This window comes from Amborella trichopoda, chromosome 4 (genome assembly GCF_054954075.1).
Source record: "Amborella trichopoda isolate Santa Cruz 75 chromosome 4, AtrichopodaSantaCruz75HAP2 v2.0, whole genome shotgun sequence".
Taxonomy (NCBI): Eukaryota; Viridiplantae; Streptophyta; class Magnoliopsida; order Amborellales; family Amborellaceae; genus Amborella; species Amborella trichopoda.
Window position 1 is genome coordinate 2432231 of NC_142339.1, and position 22596 is coordinate 2454826.

Genomic DNA, 22596 nt, shown 5'->3' on the forward strand with positions numbered 1-22596 from the left:
GCCAAACCTTAGAACCATCAAGTTATTGGATTGCGTCCCTTATCCATCCACACCTTTTTTTAATGGACAGCGGAGATCATATCAGAATCTTGATTTTTGAATGTAATTTTTGTTTAATTTCGGTTGTTCATGATAGGTCGATGGTGGGCGCGTCGGATGATGATGCAGTCCAATCACAGTGTCCCCTAACACATAAAAACCAGACCTCTAAAAGAGTATGTTGCGTGAAATCTGCGTTGTTTGTGCAAATAGCCACAAACCAAAAAGCAATGCAGATGCATATAAACAGGTCATGGTTAACAAAGTCGATATTAGCAAGCCTATATCTCAAATTCGGTTCATACGGCTAAAAATACAAAACAAAAAAGAAAATTCTAGGAATTGGGCGTGGGCTTGAGCGGTTAGTGGTAGACATAAGGAATGTTCCGGTTCAAGTTTTATTCTAAGAATTGGGCCTGGGCCTGGGCCTGGGCCTAGGCTTAATTGGTTGGTACTTGACAATTTGCAACAATACATCTTAGACTCAATTCCTACCAATGGTAACGGCTCTCTCCCCCATTGGCTCACCCCAAAAAAAATTTCTATTAGATATTTTATCAAACTACATCTAGGATTTGAACTATTTAACATCCTACCCATATAGTTTGATCTAATATAAGATAACCCATCATTTTTTGGTCAAATTTCAAATAGCCTATCAAATGACACGTCAAAATGGGGTTTGAAATTTACCAAATTTCACCTAGACTAACAAGCTAAATATTTTAACTTTTAAAAGGGCATTGGCATTCTAACGATGGCATCACTGTTATACCATTATAATGCCAATGCCCTTAGCCATGAGCATGGTCAATAAAATATTTTAGGACCATGACTATGAGCATCAACAAGGTATTAAAGCATCCTACAAAGTAAGAAAGTAGAAAATACTACATACATGATATGATCTGTAAATATATAACCCTGATATATTTTTACATTTTTTTAAATTTGCTCCTCATGTGACTAAAATATCACTTATCCTCCAATTTGCTTTCTACTATCAACGTATCGAAAACAAATGGGAAGCAAAGAAAAAACTCACACTGAAAAATATATTAACATTCACAAGAGCAAGCATAATGCAAAAGGGCCGAAAAGTGACCACAGTAACCCCCAAAATAATGCTTACTCAAAATCAGGGTCCAACTCTTTCTTTTGGGTAGTTCGAATGTAAGAATCAAACATGAGATGTGGCATTGCCAACATCACCTATGAAGCTCTCAGGCCCAAGCCGATTCCAAATATTATATTCCACCTTCCTATGGCCAAAATACATATAGAGGACACTTTTGCATGTTCCGATAAATCAGCAATGCATTTCGTAACCTAGCAACAGCCCACATATCATATCCCCTACAAAAATGAAGAATATAGATAAGCCCATAATCAAGCATCTTCACGTGGACACCGAGCATCACTATCAATAAGTATCGAAAGTATCCAGTATTTCAGCCTAAAAAGCTTATATGGTTAGATACGTCTATATGATTATTATTTATAAATAAAATATCATAGCTTTTTGGTATATATAAACTAATTCCCCTTTTTATACAGGTGAATGTGGAGATGGTAGAATGGATGAAAGCAAGTTAAAAATGACCCAATTTCAAAACTCAAAACTCATCATGTCCCCCTCTATAATTTTAAATTAATTTATCCTCAAATCTCAACTTTCAACATGTATCGAAGTGTCGACACTAGTGTAGGGGTGACACATGGGGATAACTCTCTCTCTCTCTCTCTCTCTCTCTCTCTCTCTCTCTCTCTCTCTCTCTCTCTCTCTCTCTCAATAAGTACCTCTAAAATGGGATGCGGCCTGTCATGCTAGTGATCTCAACTTCCTGAGGCAAAAGTCGGTAGCGAATGCCAAGTTCCGCGAATATCTTCTTCAACTCCAAAACCAGGTCTGACCTCCTGCTAGTCTTTTCCGCATAGTTCTGGTGGTTAATGGTATGTGTAACATAGAGCCCCATTTTCATCTTATTTAAGTTCTCTATATCTTTTACCACTACGCTGTGCTTTGGTTGCCAGTGCTGAGGTTTGCTCTCTAAATATCTGCAATCAACCGCCCCAAAAAAGAAAAGAAAAGAAAAGAAATAAGTACTCAATCATAATTACCTATATGAATGATTATGGGAGTACATAACAGTCTTAATGGAAAAACTCAATCTCTATCATGCAAAGCTTAGGTGGATGAAACATAGGCGAGTGTAGCATAACATAATGGACCATGGAAAGCCATAGTCCAATGCGACATCACAGTCCAATGAAATAATGGACAGCAAAGGAGAGAGTGAGAAGCAATGATGCTAATGGAAGGGGTCCCAATATCTCCATCATTGTCCATCATTTCACTGGATGGTCATGACCACAATGGACAGGCTTTTCTATATTCTGCTCATCCATTGGATTATTGTATATTTTCCCTTAAATTAAATGAAGCATGGGAAGAGAGAGAATTCTTACGACTGTATCCTGGCTTTGAGAGCTCCGATGCTTTCCATGGAAGTTGAAACATCAACACAGAACTCTACATTATCCCCCATCTCTGGGCTCCTATAAAAGTTGCTGATTGGTTTTGTCAGTAACACAGCATTTGGATAGTATATTTTCTCATTGTCGTATCGCAAGAAAATGGTCGTTAAGATGTTCATCTCTTCCACAATCATCTGATTTTGCCAAAGGCAAGAACAAATCAGCTCATATTAACTGTGAAGGGGAAAAATAAATCATGGTAATTACTCATCAATAAAAGCTAACTGTGAACATAATAGAAATACTAATGCGAATAAAACAACCAAAGCTCATGCATTACTTTCGATGAAAGAACAAAATTATTCAAATATACCTGGACTCCATCAATAACGCATCGATCCCCAACATCAAAGGGATGCATCACGAACACGAAAATGATTGATTCAAACATGGTTTTGCAAGTGTTCCCGAATATGAAAACCACTAATAAGAGCTGTGAGGATATGAAAAAGAGAACTTTAGTCGTTGCAAATCCCATGAAAAGCAGGCAGACAATTATAATAATGATTATTGCAGTTGCACTCGCTAGCTTGTGCAGTTGATTAACGGCTGTATTGGTATCATTCAAGGAGTGTGCAAGAGCTTTGCGATCTAGGTACACCTTCACCTGATCAGAACACCAAATGAATCATAAGCAAGATACTTTAGTAGTCATTAATGAATTTTATGCTATCACATTGGGCCTAATCCCATCAACAGTATGTGGAGAAAGCTAAGCAACCACAATAAGTTACAAAGAATGACAATCCTACAGGTGGAAACTAAATTAACATATGAAGAATGCTAACCTTTTTACATAAGAGAGCTTAGAGCTATCAAAAGGCGGGCCAGGTTAAAGCATTAAGCATGAGAAATAACTAGAGATGAGCTTCACCTTCAAAGAACTTGAGCTAATAGAAAAAGGGAGCACCTTCAGCCAGTCACTTCTTGTATTAAGTTACAACTTCCTTTTCAATCAGCAAAGGCAAATGACCAGAGTACATGCAGAATTCTAAGGAAGATCTCTTGTTAAGTTTTTTGTCTGCGGTACAAATAACCCGCAATACTGAAATTCAGGAAGCCAGCCAGGCTCCTTTCACCTCTGTTTTCTACTCTGAATCAGAATAGACAACCCAATTAAAGGGGAAAGTACCAATCAGAAACATATTTGATCCGTTATAACACTCTGTAATTTACGTATGACTAATAATATATGGTCAGGATACCAGATTTTCTGGATGCAAATACAGCTTCGATGGTCCACTCAGATGAATTAAAATCTGAAAAAGCATTTTAATTGATGTCTGAGATTCATCAGGGTAGCCTGTGATATGGGCATTTTGCAAGAGCATTTGAATTGATGTCTGAAATTCATTAGAGTAGCCTGAGATATGCGCATTTTGCATTCCTAGAATATCACCTAAACAGGTCTTATCTTAGATTTAAACCAAAATACCATGACCTTTTCCAAGATAATCAAAACAGGACTTCTTTCCTGAAATGACTATAGTACCCATAACTCATCCAAAAATAAAAAACCTAATACCCTAGAATGGCAGACCAGGCTTCGTGTAGCCGAACCCAATTAGTTGAGAAAAGGATTTGACGATGATGAAAATCCCTCTATCAAATAATGCTCCATTACTACAAATTTTAACAAGAATATAGGGATGACCATTTCCTTTTCTTTTGAATAAAACCAAAGAATCCTCATGGTTTTATTAGAGAAGAGTTTGAATCTTCTGACCATATTTTTCATTGCTTGAAAGGAAAGAATAGGTTGTACTTTTTTATTTTTTATCTGAGCAAAACTACAAAATCCTGATATTGATAAGTTAGGAATTCAGGTAAAAGATCAATCTGGAAATCATATGTACAAAATAAAATTTTAGGAAAGCCCTAAACCAATGTTAAATCCTCTTCATATGCCGGATTACTAAAATAAAATGAAGCAAATTCAATCATTTTAACAAGAATGAGAAAAGGGGTGAAATGATTTCCTTTAAAATCCTATACGATTATATTATTTTTTCTAAAATTAAACAAACGCAAAAAACTACTAAAGAGAGAGATATCAGGGACTTTAGCTTCCTTTACACTTGCACCTTATACAATTGTTATGATTTCAAACTAGTGTAGCACACTGGGCACTTAGATTAATTAGGAAATCCCCCAAATGAATATAATATTTAAAAGAAACAACACTGACAACATTATTTTCTGTGTTTACGCTAGTGGGTATAATAAAATCTAAGTATATTTCAATCATTTGAATGAAAATGAAAAGAAGAAAACAGTGACTTCTGAATTCAATATAATTATAAATTGTTCCTGAAACTAAACAGTGACAAAGGAAAAACAGTACTGAAAAAATATCAGTGACTCGAGCTGTCTTTTCTTCTTATATACTAGTTATAGTCCCAGAATTCGAAGTCATGTCAATCATTCGGAAAAGAATTAAGAAATGAGAAAGGAAACTAGTGTAGCATATGGGTCATTTCCAGTGATGCACCCAGGTGTCGAATTGATTCCCAGAGGAAGAAAGGAAGAAAGAAATTTCAGCAAAAACCCAATAAACAACACCCCAGAATGCAAAGGCCAGAATCTCGTACCACCCAGTTCCTCAGAGCCGATTTCTTGATCTTCCCTGTCTCTATCGCCCCTTCAAACTGAGGAAATATGCTATCCACCTCATTCTTCCTCAAGAATCTAAGCAAATCCTCTTCTTCAATATACCTACACTAATTGAGACAAGAAATTCAAGAAAAATTCAAATAACAAAGCAAAAAATTCAAAACACCACTTTACTTAAAGGCTCCCATTCATTAATTTGCTCAGGCAACCCTAGTTTTTCCCTTTCTGTGATGCCATTCCAAATGTCTGAATTCCTAGTTTTATATCATGTATGGTTGAACTACAACTTTTTAAAAGCATACAAGCACATCATGCATAAGCAACCCCACAAGCAATAGTGCGTGAGGGCACCCAGACTCACATACACACTGAGCTTATCCCACATCCAAATGGGCACATGCCGTTTGAAGCATAATCTGTATTACGATATAGCAAGATAACATAGACTAGCTGCATATTTTCAAATAAAAAAAATAAATGTTGGAGACTGAAGTCATGATAGACCAAGTGCAAACCAGCAACAGAAATAGCCAAAACCACATACAACAATGCAATCAGAAGTAAAACACTGGTTTGCAAGCAAAGGAGATAAGGCATAGACTCATAAAGACCAAAGGAGTTGTCAACTAGGCCTTTGCCCCAATAGAAAGACACTGGTTTGCAAGAGAGAAGTCCAGGCTTCAAATCTCCCTAACGTAAATCATGTTAAACTCCCCAAAGAAAAAGACCTAAGAAGATTGCACATGGAAACTAGAAGCACTTGCTACAATTGAGGGTGCTCTGGATATCTTCGGATAAGAACACAAGGGAAGAGCAAGAGAAAGAGAGCTTGTATTTCTCCTCATGTGTGTTAAAATTATATAAGCTTAAGCTGCAGAGCCCATCCAAAGTTGAATAGTATGATAGCTAAGTTTTACTGTTGATCAACAGATTCAGAAATTATCCTTACGTAGACATATAACTATAAACAGATTTATCTAGGCAAATGCATTGCCTCAAAATATACAAATAAACAACACCAAAGTACATTGCTAAAATAGTATAACCACACAGAAAATGTGGTGTGTGAAGGAAGTGAAAACTCAACTATTCAACCCAGATAAAACTGATAAAATTGGTCTGTCGAGCATACAGACAAACAGATGTCTATCTCTTTGTTTTGGGGGGGAATGGACATACAAATGTCTATTGAGCACAGATACATACATACATATATACATAGAGAAAGAGAGAGTGAGATATACTCACTTGGAACCAGGCTTCGCAGCATTCCTGAATATTCTATAAGCAGCAGCCTTGGCTTCCCACTCGCTGTTGATCTCCCTCTGCTCCTCCTCATCCACTGACTCATCAAGGGCATTTGAAATAGTAGACAAGCCAGAGCTTCTTATCACATTAACCATTCTCTTCATAGTCCATGCCGATACCTTGTCCTGCTCCATCTTATGGAGCTTATCCACATCTATTACCCCATCTTCGACCTTCACTTTCTTCCCTTGTGCCCCAGTTCTAAAACTCAATTTTCCAGCACTCCTAGCACCATCACCACCTTTACTTAATGTCTCCTGTAACTCCATTACAGGAGGCCCTGAAAGAGCCTCGAGAACATATTGATGAAATATAGATTCTTGAATTCTATCGAAGAAAGTGTTCACATGAAAAGAAGACGCCAACACTTTTACCAGAAGAGTTTTAACCAACCAAAGAGCAGCAGCAATAAGAAAGGCAACCAGAGCTCTTGAAACATGGGATAGGATCTTGTGGCTCTTGGTTGTTCGCTCTACCTTGTCATCGAATAAGAGAGACCAAGCCAGAAGAATAAGCCCAAGCCAAAGGCATTTTTGAACACTTTTCCTCAGTCCATATACAAAGTATAGCACCTTCTTTCTAAGCATGAAATTTTGCTCTATGAGCAATACCAGAAGGGTGATGAACCACCCTGAAACCAGTCTTCCACAGAAGATAACAAGAACCATTAGACACCATTTCCATATTTCAAGGCCCCAGATTGTCCGGTCCTTCAATGGGTTTACAGTTAAGCTACAAATTAAGCAACCCGTTATCAGAATAAAGGCAGTCCACTCTACTAAAACCCTGATGCTTGGTTTCTTTTGCCATGGCTTTTTACCAGGAAGATCTTCATCTTTGTATGTTTCTTCTTCTTCCTCATCAATGACAGAAGGAGTAGTGCTCTTTGGTGTTCCTTTTACACCTCCTTTTGGTGAACTTCTGAATGGTGAGCTTATACGAGCCCTAATTGTACTTTCTCGAGGGGTTGAACCCCTGTATGGTGAGCTTATATATTCTTGCTTCTGTTGAATCAATGGAGCATTTAAGGTTTCTTCTGCAGAAGATGGGTAGCTGGGTTCTACAAACCTAGATTTTGGCTTTGAAAATACAGACCTTGAAAGAACTCGATTGGGAGGATTAGTAGGCTTGGTCTCTGGACTCGACTTTGCCTTCTCTTTATGGTTATCTACTTTTGGCTTTGGTTGATCATCACAATGAATGTGAAAAGAAGCAACAGAGTCTTTGGAGAAGGAGCAGGAGCCATGAGAGTACTGTGAATCTCTTGCTGTGATCAAGTTCTCAGCTTCTGTGTTTTCAACTGTTTTTTTTTTGTTCGACACATCGCTAGGTTTGTCTATGAGTAAGACTACTTCATCTGCAACTGGTTTTGTTACCCTAGAGTCCTTCACAGGCTTACAATCCCCTTCTTCTCCCTCCATTGAAGGAAGAGTCATGAATCTTGCTACTGTTAACTTCAACTTAAAGATCTAAGGTCGGAGTTTGGAGTAGTATTTAACACTGGTTAGATATAACCAACAAACTGAAAAAGAATAATATTAAGCTTCACTGTGAAATGAATAACGGAAATAATGTGTTCATAATACCATATGGGAGCTCTATGGAGAAAAGGGGAAGACTTTCAAGCTAAAGTTGCAGAACCAAAACGCGGGAGAATAAGGCTTAAAAACCATCAAATACCTTGCAGAGAAATGCAATGCTCTGTATCTTATGCTAGGACAGGAAAATGTTACATAAGGAAAAGGAAACCGACCAAAAAAACTAAGGAAAACAAAGCAAAAAAAAAAATCAAAGGAGAAAATAGTGAAAGTTACATGTTTCCAGTGAATGAAAGCATTTTCCAGAAAACCAGGGAAACAGATGCCTGGAGAAGTGGTTTTTGTGTAAATAAATGCCTGCAAAGTTCAAATCCAAGAAAGATAAATAAAAGGTGAATCAATTAGAGAAACCATCAAGAATATGCCATTTGTCTGCAAATCTGAGCTTTTCCAATATAGTTTTGACCGGAAGATGGTAGTTTTATCAGAAAAGGCAAAGGAGGGGAGTATAGATGATTTTTTTTTTCTTTTTCCCTTTTTTTTTTTTTTTTTGCTTTTCTCTGTGAATATGCAGGGAAGGTTCTTCTGAACAAAATGGCCTGGAAATTATAAAATGTAGATGGGCTTGAGGCTTAGCAAGTGTAAATGGAACAAGTCTGCGTCGTAAATTACGTCATTAAATGGAAAAATCTGGACCAAAACATAGAAAGTAGAAAGCATATTTGCTGTGAAATGTGCTGTAAAGTTGCAGAGCAAGACACAGAGAACGAGACACGGTCTACAGTTCTTTGGATGTATATTAATATTTAATTGATCGTACCTTGCCTTATTCCAGCGTTTTGCAGGAAAAAACCAGAGATGGTATCAAAATTTCATACTCCCTACCTAACACGGAAAATATGAACCGTAGTTAAAGCTCTGCCACTGTATTCCGGCTTTATCCGGTCACATAAATCTTCTGGCGATTATTCCGGCCAAAAAGCCACGAAAAGGGTGGCGGGAAAAACGGGAACAAGGATTTTGTAATGTTGCAGAGATCAGAAGCTCATTCCACTCATTTTTAGCCTCGAAACTGTAACTAACACAATGAAGAGCTCTAAAATGGCGGTGAAAGATATTCAAGGGACAATATAATGGCGTTGTTCAGGATGATTTCTCGGGCATTATTTCGCAGGGAAAATGAGATTCCAGACTTCAGAGAAAGCTTGTCGCCGATTCCCAGCATCAATAGTGTGTTTTCCGGCGATATTTTCGGGCAAAGATGCCGGGAAATGAAAGGGCCGAGAATGTGCAATGGTGAACCTTGAGAGATATAAAGAGAGAGAAATAATATGTAAAATTACAGAGAAAAGTGTGCATAGCTCACCGGCTTCGAACTGGATAGTCAAAGACAAAGACGCGCTAATTGATTAAGGAAAAGACGACAAAGTAACGTATTATTATTTGAAAGAAAAAGTTTATATAGACCCAAGGCTCTAAACAACCTAATTAGAATCCACCTCAAAATTTTCACTATAAGGAGTTGTTTTGATTTCCAAATATTCGTAAATTTATCATCTCGACATCAAGATACATAAACGTAAGAAAAAATGAATTTCAATTTTTCAAAATAATGTATTTTTTATCGTTAATTTTTAATATTTTCAAGTTTTTATATACCTGCTCGATCTATACTATTTTTTTAAGCTTTAAAGTGTTTAATTAGATATGAAAATATATTTTAAAGTTATCACAAGTTATTACGAGATTAAAACCATATTTCTCGATACTATTTGAAGGTGAGATGTACTTTGATTGTTTAAAGCCTCGGTTCTATACAAACCACACCCTTATTTGACTGCAATTTAGATTCGAAAAAGTTTGCCTTGACGTGTGGAAGTGGATAGAAATAAATATGTAAAAATACAATTAATTTATCAACTATTAACTATTTATATAAGATTCAACTTTATAATGCACTAGTAAGGTGCACTTAAAAAACCACTAGGATATATGGTGTCAACTTTATAACGTACAAGTAAGGTGCGCTTAAAAAATCCACGAATGAAGGTTGTTTTTATGCTGTAAAACCCCAAAATCATTCATCTCAACCTCAGTGATTTATGGATAAGAAAAAATAGATTTTTGGTTTTAAAAACAATTTATTTTCTAACACATTATCTTGACCGTTTATTTTCAATATTTTCAAGTGTTTATAGATCAGCTTGATCATCACCATTTTTTAAAATTTAAATTTCAATGTAAAAAGTGGATTTTGTCAAAAACCAATCAAAACTAATTATTGACCGATTCGACCAGCCAGTTTTTAATTGGATCAAGCAACTAAATGAAATTGGGTTATTTTAAAACTTTATCATTTTTTTTTTTTTTTATATTTATTTTTAACAAATTTTATCTAATCAATTCAATCAGTTGTACCAGTTTTGACTAAGAGCAATCTAACTGGTTTAGTGTTCAGTCCGATCTTGATGACTTTAGTTGTAAATAAGTAAAATGTTAAATAATCCATCTCCCACTAATATTTTGATAAGTTTCCCTTAATTCAATTGTTTGTTTATAGGCGTGTCCCTTCCTATATGAGTATCACATTTCACGTGGGCTGCACTCATTTGAGACATTCTTTCCCCTCGTGTTTATGAGGGAAACTTTGACGTATTATGGCTTTAAAAGAAGAGTGCGATTTCTATGAGGTTGAGGGTATAAATAATTAAAGTAAGCGCACCTTTAAATAATGCTAAAATATATTGTTTTAATATCATAAATATTTATGATGTCTTGAAAGTCTATTTTTATCTTTAATTATAAAATTTAAATATTAAAAAATAGTGTAGATCGAGCAGACCTATAGACACTTGAAAAACTTTAAAATTGATTGTCTAGATGATGCATTACAAGATGAATTACTTCCAATACTTGAAGTCTATTTTTTCTCATATCAGTAAATCTTGAGGTTGAGATGATTGAAAATGGAAAAAGTTTATAAGGCGCCAACTCTACACTGTAATGTGTACCACAAAAAATCACCAAAAAAAAATGTTTTTTTGATATTGGAAAATCATCGAATCCACATTTCAACTTCGATGTATAGATATGAAAAAAATAAGACTTCAAATCCGAAAAATAATACATCTTATAACACAACATCAAAATAGTATATTTTCAATATTTTTATGTATTAATGGATCTAATCAATTTACAGCAATATTTAAACTTCATAACTAAAAGTGAAAATAGATTTTTATATCATCGTAAGGATTCTCGACCCGGAGCTGCATCTTCTAACAGGATTTGAAAGGTGTGTCTTACTTTGATTGTTTAGACCTAAATTATACTAAGAGCCAAGTTTGGGCCGCCCATATTTTATGCAAACAATGAGTGGCACAATAAAAATAACCGATCAGTTTACACCAAATGGATTTTGGGTTGAATAGTATTCATGGGACAACTGGAAATCACAAAATGGCAAATTCCATGTTTCCTACCAAAAACCTATGCTAATGGGCCCACATTTACAGTGTTTATAGCTCATCCAGCCACTTTTCTTGGCCCGGAGTTTTGTGTACAAAAACGTGCACATGAACGATTGATCATTCTGGCACCTAGGCAAAGTGCAAAGAATAATGGTTTTTAATTTCATACCTTTAAAGTTTTGGTAGAATTTTGGTAGGTTTCATATTTGAAATCAAATATCGAATTCAAGAGACCCTGACCAAAATAGGTACGGTGTTTATATCTCAGGATTAGAACCGGAGTCTGGCACAGTTAGAATCAGTATGAACGTTGGTCCAACTCGTTGAGCAAAAAGGAAAAAATAAATAATACAATAAAAAATATAGATATAGCTTTCAAATATAAAATATATTTAAAGGATTTGTTCAAATTTATTATGATGTACCAAAATCGGCTACTGCAAACAGCTAATTGATCAAGCATTGATTTTGACCGTTTTAGCTAAACATTTTTTTTCCTTCAAACTAAATTAACAAAGACATTGATGGGTTGTCCGACCATACGGACTAGCCAATCGAGTCCGATCTAACTACGGCTTACATTAGTGAATAACTAAATTGTCCAACTTAGGACTTGATTGTATCCAACTAGATCAATAGACTAGAAGTTCGGCGCCAAATAACTTAAAATCACACCAAGTTTATGGCACTACAAAAAATAAAAGCCATAAAATACCATTATATCCCATTCAAAATTTGCCTCCGTTGGTTGCATGAATCGAAATCAAAATCATAGCCCTAGTGAGTCAGAGCGCAATTAGGCTTGGGCTTGAGTGATTAGCAGTTGACGCACGCTGGTAGTTAGCGACTTGACGCATCAACCCCAGCTCAATTTTGACTTGGGTTTGGGCTTGAGTAGTTAGCGACTTGGAGCTTGATTTCAATTTTTCAAACACTTTTACGCTGTAGTTAACATAATGTTATCAAGATCATATTAGCTACCGAATTGTTGCAGGGTATGGTTCAGTCAAGTCCAATTACCGATTAGACCATTTTTACAAAATAAAAATAAAAATAAAAACAATACTTAAAATACATAAATTATATTAAAAAAAATACCCAACTTTATTTAGCATGTTAATTTAGTCAAAACTTATTGGTTCAACTGGCTAAAATTAGTCAAAAAATGATTTTAACAAGCTATCGAGCAAATATGAAATTGGCTTTTGAATTAGACTGGCTGAGGCATTTGTCCCACCTTAACATGCATTTTCTAAATTGAAATTAATCTTCGTTAAAAAAATGTGAATGTCTTGTGAAACCTGGCTCTAAATTTATAATGTATATGAATATTTTTACTATTTTACCGTCGCCATTATATGGAGTTAAGGCCATATTTATTGGATGGAAAGCGCCCTACATGCCATTTGATGAAAGCTACATGTCACACTATAGGGCCATACACCGTCGTTCTAGATGATAGACTGCTTAGATCAACATTACTCTCACCTATATTCACCAAGAACTATAGCAACTCTCCACCATTTTACCACAAGCATGCTACAAATTAAGAGTGCATAGTGTATTCCCATTACTCATTTTCCAAATTATTGAAGACATCTACTTGGTTTGGTTATCGGTAGCATCCTAAAATCCGAAATGGTGGGGTCGATCGTCCATCCCACATATCTATATCGGATCTTTGGACTTGTGAGTTGAATCAGTTCAATTTGGTCAGACTCGGTGATCCAATAAATATTTAAAACAAAAGAAAAAAATCAATAAGGATTCATAGGGGGTGGGATTAGAGGGGACCTAATAAAACAGTAGATAAACTAAAAAAGTGATGCAAACAAAATATTAAAAAATCTAATTTTTTATTATTGTTTTTTTATTTTTTTGTATTGGTTAGAATTTTTTTCATGTGGGATGGAAGGTGGTGGACATTGAATCTTTTGATGCATGAGTTGTTTAATAATAGGGTAGCAATTGAGTGTTTTGGAGTTATGATTGGTTTTAATATTAAACAAATGATTAAGTTGGTTGGTTTAAAGAGATAAATATAAATTATGTTTGATTATAATAAGGCTTACAATTAGGTAGTTTGATAAAGTCTATATGAATTTTAAAAAGAGTTTGTTTTTGTGGGTTATTTATTTATTTACTTTTTCTTCTAAATGTATTTAAAGGGAAGAAACCACTCATTTGTAAACAGAGATCGTTGGTAATCGAGTAAATAATTTGATATTATGAAAAGTTATTGAGGTGTACTCCATTGCAGACCCAAATAGAAAGTATAATATTTTAAATATTTTTTATTTTAGTTTTTATTTGTCTGTTATTAGTTTCCCCTTGATCAAAAGGTAAATCAGACAAAATTACAAAAGGAAGGTTTTTAAGAGGGGAATCGGGCCGGGATTGGTATCTTTTTAGAATATGTTCGGTCCCAACGAACTCATGGTCTAGATTTGCGGTTCACAATTCGGATATGTGGGTTTTAAAGCAAGGGTTGTAAGAGATCCTATACTTTGCAATATGATATTTATAATGCAAGGAGAAATGATACATCTTTACCGTCATTACATATAATGGATGGCGGAATCCACACAATAAAAATGGAAAATAAAGTACATGATAATAATTTTGAAGGGCATTTCACATCGACCGACCTTAGCTCAGTTGGTAGAGCGGAGGACTGTAGTGGGTTGCCCTCAGATCATCCTTAGGTCGCTGGTTCGAATCCGGCAGGTCGGATCATTCATTTGATATACGGTGTTTATTTTTTTATTATGGGAAAACTTACAAATATTCCATTCCTTCTGTTTTCCATTGAAAATATCCTTACTTTATTTTGGAAAAAAATAGCAAACCAATAAATTTATTTTGTAATGAAAAAAATTGCAAAATTTATCCTTTTATTTTTTTTCCATAACGAAAAGAGCTTTGTTTTATTTTGGAAATGAAAAACTTCCAAATTTTATTTTATTTAAAAGCCCCCTGTTTTATTTTGGACGAACTTAAAAACTTCATTTTAGCACGGCATTAAAAAATAGGGAAAGCTATAACCCCTAGCATATTATTCTACATTTAATTTTAACTTAAAAATTGACATAAAAGCAAAAAATACCGGAATTTAATATAATTTTTACCATTCAAGGAAAAAAAAAGGCATATCACGCCCATGACCCAAAGGGCATTACTATTTGTTGCCATTGAGGAAGGTGTGTGGGGTGTCCATAGCATAATCCCACGGAATGATACTGTACACTTACACCCTCTACCAAACTATCACCATATCGTTATTTTCTTGATTTGAAAATTTGGGATTGATTTTTTGTGGGAATTGGTTCGTCCCAATATTCCCGATTTGAATCGACCGGTTCTAGTTCCTATATTTTTTTAAACATTGATAAAAAGGAAAATACTTCATCTCGCAAAGTATTCAATTATTTGTGTTTACTTTAAAAAGGTGACCGAGTCGGTATATGTGAAGTCGGTCTAAAAAACATTGCCCCACACGAATAAACATTTATGTATGTGTCGACTTGAGATTGAACTTCACTTTTTTTTTTACCTTAACAGTCCGATTGCGTACAATCCATGAAAATAATTTGTGGGTGATTATTTTGATTCAATAGTTTTCATTAGTGATTTAAAAAACGCCGAGTCGGCACTCACTCGCGCAGTCCGACCTAGGAATCGATCACCCCGTTCCAATTTGATCAATATATAAGAAAATAGTCAGGTTTAGAAGGGAACCGACGACTCCGCATAAAACAATAATTTTCTACAATAAAGCGGTGATCCAAACCACCGATTCACTTATTCAGACTAATTTTTTGGCCGGTACACTGTTATATGTTTTTTCGCTAGTTTACTTTTTTCCACACAATAAAATGACGATCCAGACCGCCGATTCATCAATCCAAACCAATTTTTAGGGTACCCAATCCAAATCACTGATCCGTTTTTTAAATCATTGGTTTTCATGAATCTTCACTCATTGAAAAAGCAATGATTTGGGGTTCAAAATATGATCCAATGTTAATTTTCTTTTAAGTGTTGACCGTGAACACTCTGGGGGAGGGAGGACCACATCTAGGGAGCTTAAGAGTTCAAATCATTATTTTACCATCTAAAATGTTTCATGAGGTACATCGATATTTTTAACATGCGGGCTAAGTGATGCATGCAAAACCTGTTTGGGTGATGGAATAAAGAATAAAGTACTTATAAGTCCTTTACGAAAATGTGCTACGTTGAAGGATCAATTATCTCACATCATACGCCAGTTGTTCAAACCATAAAAACTTCAATAGACCTCCAAAGGAGTTCATTTTAGAAACATGACCTTACCCTTGATCGCTAGTCTAGACCAAACCCAAACCTTAAAAACAGTAAGACAAAAAATCATATCTAATTGTTGTGCAAACTCCCATACTGAATTCCTAAAGAAATGTACCAATCCACTTTCGAGAAATCTAAACTTTTATGTCAAACTCCCTTTTAAAAAGAATGAATACATCAACCCTACAAAAGCCTCCCACAGATGATTAAATCCTGATTTGTTAGAACAAGCCAAGCAAGAAATTCATGATCTGATTAAGGAAGGATTAAATGAAACGAGTAGTTCTCCCTGTACATGTGAAGCCTTTTATGTCAATAAAAGAGTAGAACAAACCCGAGGAAAACTTAGATTAGTCATCGACTATCAACCATTGAATACCTTTCTTGCAGATGATAACTTTCCTTTGCCCAACCAGATTGCTTTATTTTCTCAAATATCTCATGCTCATATATTTTCAAAATTTGATTTAAAGTCAAGATTTTGGCAGATAGGCATACACCCATATGACAGACCAAAAAAAGCCTTTTGTCTTCGAAACTGCCACTTTCAATGGACTGTTATGTCATTTGGTTTGAAAAATGCACCCACTTATTTTCAAAAAGTTTTAACCACTATTTTCGAACCAATCTCGACACAAGCTTTGATATATATAGATGACATTCTACTATTCTCTCCTAGTCTTGAAAGTCATGTCAATCTATTAGATAAGTTTTATTTCCTTTACTGTAAATATGGTATCATGCTCTCTGAAAAAAAGTGTCTTTGCTACTACTGAAATAGATTTTCTTGGTATGCATTTTCATAATGGTATGTACATATTGCAACCCCATATAGCTAAACATCTTTTAGATTTTCCTGATATTTTGATATCTGTAAAGCAAATCCAACAATTCCTAGGCATTGTAAATTACATGTCCCATTTTATTCTTAAGCTTTATTTGTTTACCAGTCCCCTTTATATTCTGTTAAAGAAAAAAGCACCACCATGGAAAAAAAAACAGACTGAGTGTGTTCAAGAGCTCAGAAGATTATCTCAAAACCTACCTTCTTTGAAAATACCTTCCAATGGAAAAAGAGTTTTACAAACTGACGCATCAGATGAGTTTTGGGCTTGTATTTTACTTGAGCAGATTGGAAAAGACATAATGATTTGTGGCTATAAAAGTGGAAAATTTAAAGAGTCAGAAATGCATTATCATTCTACTTTTAAATAAATATTGGCTATCAAAAGAGGAATTGAAAATTTTCAGTTTCATCTTATTGGCCACAATTTTCTTGTATAAATGGCTTTATCTGTTTTCCCCAACATGTTAAAATTAAAAAACAAAATACTTCAAAATCCTCAGTTACTGGGATGGTCAAATTGGTTTTTCCAATGGAACTTTGAATACAAACACATATTTGAGAAAAATAATGTTCTAGCAGACATATTTTTAAGGAAAAAGTTTTCAAACCAGTAGCTTCTCCCAGTAATTCATTTTTTAGGTGCCATCATCAGCATTGATGATAATGAACAAGACCTCCCTGATGAAATTTATGAAGTAATCCTCAAAAAAGCTATGAATTCAATGAATGATCTAATGCAACAGAAAATGCATGAAATAGTGTTAAGAAACCATGGAGATTGTTTTCAAGGAATCCGATGCCATCCAAACTACCCGTTCATTTCCTCATTTTAGACTAGACATTACTGTAATATGCCAAAAGAAGTCAGTTGCTTTCTTTGATATCTTACCCAAAACCACCACATATGGTTTATCTTCCATGTAAGAAAACTCTTATCCTACCTTCGACATTGCCATTTCCTACAATGGAACAATTATCAACATCTTAATCCACGAGCTTTAAACTTTTATAAATTTATTATAAAGCATTAGCATTATAACCAGTGGTTTGAATCCTTTGGATATCCTCATAAACCTTATATCATTATAGCCTTCCACCAAGATCTTAATCCCCAGATTTATTCTGAACATACTTACATTGCCCAACACGCCATTATTAAAACCATTGGATGGTATGATTCTAATCTTCTAAGTTTTTTGCTATTCCAGACTGATTTATGGAAAGAATTAAAGATCATCATATGTTGTATTAACATAATCCAGTCAGAATGGATTCTTTTGGATATTTATATAGGGAACACTGTTTGGACCGATGAAACACCCAGAGAAGCAGCTTTGCTACATCAGCTTCATTTATGGCTTGCAGATCATCCCCCTTCTGTAGAACCAGAAGACAGCTCAAGTGATGACACTTATACTGGACCATCACATAGCCCTCCCTCCTCATCAAGTTACGATTCGGATGGATACCCTTATGATCTTTATCCAAACACCGATTGATGCCGAACTTATCCCTGAAGCCGTACCAGTATGAGACCGCATTTATCCCTGAAGCCGTACCAGTATGAGACCGCATTTATCCCTGAAGCTGTACAAGTTTTAAGCCGTACCAAATTGAAGCCGCACTTGTCCTTGAGGGCGCAAGGCACTGTAGCTCACTATTTTGTCGGCAGGCACTGTTCATCAGCTTTTCATTGTTCATGTCGGAACACCTGACATTGTTCATCAGTTTTTCACTATTTATGTCGGGACAACTGGCACTGTTTGTCAGCCACCGACTACTGTAAATCACCTTTTCACTGTACATAAGGCCGCTTGGGCAGGCCAGTTGTACTGTTTTATTTTTGTTTTGGAATCCGCCTTTCATGTTCGGGGCCTATAAATACCCATTCCTAGCATTTGTAATGGCCAGAGTGCTTTTAGAGCCTCCCGGCCTTAGTTTTCTTTGGTGTGCTTTACTTCTTTACTTCCTGCCTTGTTTTCTTCCTTGCTTCTGTTTTCCGCTGTAATTTTCTTTTGTGCTTGGAAGATCTTTGTATCCCTTGTATGATATTGTAATTTATAGTGCGCATGTTTAAGTATTTTCTGATCTTCTGTCTACTTTTGATCTACCTTTTGATTTTCCTTGTTATTACTGTCTTTTGTGTATGATTGTTCATGCTTGTCTACATCTATATTGTTTATGCTTGTTTTTATGCTTGTGCACATCTATATTGGTATCAGAGCCTGGATTATGTTGTTGAGATTATATTAATACACTGTTGGCTGGGTTAATCTATAATATGTATTCAGATTAGTATGCTCTGCGTCTGTGTAGCTGGTCTACGATCTCTCGCATCAGAAAACAAGATACAAATTAAAGGTTAATTTATTAAAGTGAAGTTGATATTTCATTGTCACAATACTTTATGAGGTTTATTCGACAGGAACTCTGAAATCGGCAAGAGGCATTGAGTGGAGTTCATACTTTATAAACCAGAAAATGAAAGTTGACCTTTAACCTATCTGTATCTTTATACAGTCAACTCTGTACAACTATTTTTAAAAATGACAGATGATAGTATTTCTGATACTTTTGTAGATTTTCCTTCTTCTTCTTCTTCCCCAGATTTAGGACATATAAATCTTGATGAGATTGTTGTAGAGTTTTTGTGAATAGGAAAACGTTTCTATACTTCTCCTATTGTATATAAGTTGCAATACTTTCCTCCCATCTAATCGTCAAATTTAGATCAAGTGAGCCGCTTCAAAGTATTTTATTTTTATTTATTTATCTACAATCATATGAGTATGAAATTTAGTTAGTGTTATCATAAAATTTTCCAACATTTGCATTCTTAAGTGGGGTTTCGAGATGCATAGATACATATTAATGTAAAGCCTAGCCCCCATTGCCAACCACACCCATATTTAAGTATAAATATATCCGGATAAAAAGAAAATATCGCATACTATTTCAATCCAATTTATTTTTTTATCGAGGACCAAATTTTTTTAAATATATATTAATAAATAACAATTGAAAAGCATAATATTTTTATTTTAACTAGACACTATATTTATGGGAAAGTATATAAAAAAACCATTTATCTTTTAGTACAAGATGGTCACAATTAATCTTGACCATCGAATGTGAATTTAGGTGGCTGTATTTATTTCATTGACCAAGCTCAAATTTGTTTTAAAAAAATCTCGAACTTTGTGATACATCCAAGCTATCATATTTCACATCAGATGGTGGTAAGTAATTGTGCCCCCCTATACCAAGGGTACATGCTCTCATCTTATACAATTCTTATATTTATTAAGGCTTTTAAAATGCCTGCTTTTTTTTTTGGTAGTTTAGTGAGGAAGAGGTTGTCTACACTACAAAGCTCAAAATGTTATGTTGTGGCACCCCGCCAACCTAACCCCTTATCTCCAATTTTATTTTTATACAAGTTATAATTTTGTTTGTATATGAGTTAGAAACTAGGAGGACATGAAATTCGGTCGAGACTTGGTTGGATAAGCCGAGTCATGGTGTGATTCGATTGAATCGACATACGCAAGTGGAGTTATGCAAGTCGGTTTGGTACCATGCAACGTTTCTATAGGAAAGAGCGCATATGTTATGGTTTTATGGGAGTATACTGTTCATTCACTTTTTGGCAGAGAATCAATTTGGAATGACTTTTTGAATCTAAAATTTCAGGAACTATGCAATAATTATAAAACATAAAAGTTAATTATTTAAATTTTCGGGCACTTAGACCTCCCACTCATGGTCTTGATGCAATATTGAGATATTATATTTTCAAGTAGAGGGAGGTTTAAAATTTTTATTTTTTTGAGGTTAGTCCATAGGTTCACAATGTTAACTCCCCAAAATGTCAATCCTAAATTACCTTTAAATTTGGCCTTACTCCAGGGAGTAAATGGACAACATGCTCCTAAGGGAGCATAAAATATTTTGGCGAAATATTTTGGCTTATTGGAAATTCCAATAGGCGAGGTTTGTAAAAAATGTCCACCTTATACTATATAGTAAGGCATACCTCTAAATTTTGCTACAATATGAAGTTCCGGTGTTAGAAACCATAAATTCATGTTCAATCTTAATTATGAAATTTAAAAATTTAAATATGGTATAGATCAAATAAATATATAAACTCTTTAAAATAGACGATTTATATAATTTGTTACAAAATACACTGTTTTTAAGATTTAAATTTATTATTTTATTTATTTCAAAAAATCTTTATGTTGAGATCACTGTTTTAAAAAACGCCGAGTCGAACCGGACTCGCCCGGTTCGACTCGGAAATCGCAAAAGTGGATCGAATCGGTTGAAAAATCGGAAATCGTCCGGTTCTAGAGAGAACCGGACGATTTCTGTACAGTGACTCGCCGATTCACTATACGGGATCGACGAGTCGGAACAGTGAATCGGCGAGTCCGTACGGATTTTTTTTTTTTTTTTTTTTTGTAATCCATGATAGATTTTTTTGTAATACTTGATCGATTTTGTTGTAATCCATGATCGAATTGCTTTTGTTTTTTTGTAATCCATGATCGAATTTTTTGTTTTTTTGTAACCCATGATAGAATTTTTTGTAATCCATGATCGAATTTTTTGTAATCCATGATCGAAATGTTTGTTTTTTTTTCTTGTAATCCATGATAGAATTTTTTTTTTTTTTTGTAACCCATGATAGAATTTTTTGTAATCATGATCGAATGTTTTGTAATACATGATCGAAATGTTTGTTTTTTTTTTGTAATCCATGATCGAAATGTTTGTTTTTTTTTTTGTAATCCATGATTGAATTTTTTGTTTTTTGCTTTTTTTGTAACCCATGATAGAGTTTTTTGTAATCCATGATTGAATTTTTTGTAATCCATGATCGAATTGTTTTTTTCTTTTTTTGTAATCCATGATTAAATTTTTTGTTTTTTTATGTTTGTTTTTTTTTGTAATCCATGATCGAATTTTATGTAATCCATGATCGAATTTTTTGTAATCCATGATTGAATTTTTTGAAAATTTGTGATTTTTTTTTTTTAATCCATGATCGAATTTGTTTTTGTAATCCATGATAGAATTTTTTTAAAATTTGTGATTTTTTTTTTTAATCCATGATCGATTTTTTTGAAAATTTGTTTTTTTTTTTTTTTAATCCATATTATTCAAAGGGAAAATGAGAGAGATAATGATTCTGAGGCCACCCTATCTTAGCCATATTATTCACATATCGAGTCCCAACAGCAACAGTGTATGGATGAGCACGACAATGCAGGTGAGCATAAAGGATGGACAATCTCCAGGGATTTTAGATTGGGAACACAACAAAACACTAACACTCAGGGATTTGGGAATAGTCAGACGCCTGCTAATATCGATGATTCGTTTTTAGATCGAATCAATGAATTGTTAAACGAATTCAATCAATGGCACCAACGTGACCAAGAAAAACAATAACGTCGTCTATCATTTTATTTTTAGATCATATGTTACTAATTTTATGCTTTGTTGTAGTCCATGTATGTTGATATACTTATTTCATGATAATTATATGTTTATCCTTTTGTGTGATGTAAATTAAATGCTGAATGGCGGTTCATGCAGGGAAAGAACATATCAATATTCGCATATTCATTCAAAAACATGAAAATTCTTAATGGAGTACCTTCATTTCTTATTGAATTCCTAAAAAACAATATTTATAATGAATTTTAATAAATTTTTTGGATTTTTTTGAAGCTTTATTCTGACCGATTCACCCGATTCTCGATCCGGATCGCCGATTCTCCGATCCAGATCGGTTTTTTAGAAGCCCGATCCGGATCACTGATCCGTTTTTTAAACCAGTGGTTGATATGATCAAATTGAAAGGTTTTCCAACTTTTGAACTCATAGGATCATTACTCTTTTCTAA

The 22596-nt window shown here is 34.5% G+C and overlaps 1 protein-coding gene and 1 non-coding gene across 4 annotated transcripts; one reads left to right on the plus strand and one right to left on the minus strand.

Annotated features, from left to right (window-relative positions):
• Positions 1-1063: 1063 nt before the first annotated feature.
• On the minus strand, positions 1064-9414 carry MSL10 (mechanosensitive channel of small conductance-like 10). 3 transcript variants are annotated; one of them, XM_088864304.1, is made up of 7 exons: positions 8922-9398; positions 6439-7967; positions 5169-5292; positions 2891-3184; positions 2509-2711; positions 1840-2097; positions 1064-1395 (listed from the first exon to the last, which is right to left on the minus strand). In XM_088864304.1, the coding sequence occupies exons 2-6, from the start codon at positions 7932-7934 to the stop codon at positions 1842-1844; spliced, it is 2373 nt and encodes a 790-aa protein (XP_088720430.1). In that variant the 5' UTR covers positions 7935-7967; positions 8922-9398; the 3' UTR covers positions 1064-1395; positions 1840-1841. The 3 variants fall into 3 exon arrangements, 2 of the variants coding, with proteins under 2 accessions (XP_088720430.1, XP_088720431.1); XR_016053778.1 differs by having other exon boundaries at positions 5169-5297; positions 6439-9414; XM_088864305.1 differs by lacking the exons at positions 1064-1395; positions 1840-2097; positions 2509-2711; positions 2891-3184 and adding an exon at positions 3532-3670 and having other exon boundaries at positions 6439-9354.
• A 4735-nt stretch (positions 9415-14149) lies between these two features.
• On the plus strand, positions 14150-14239 carry TRNAY-GUA (transfer RNA tyrosine (anticodon GUA)). Its single transcript is given in 2 exon segments — positions 14150-14186; positions 14204-14239. It is a non-coding gene; the product is annotated as a tRNA-Tyr (tRNA).
• Positions 14240-22596: the final 8357 nt, after the last annotated feature.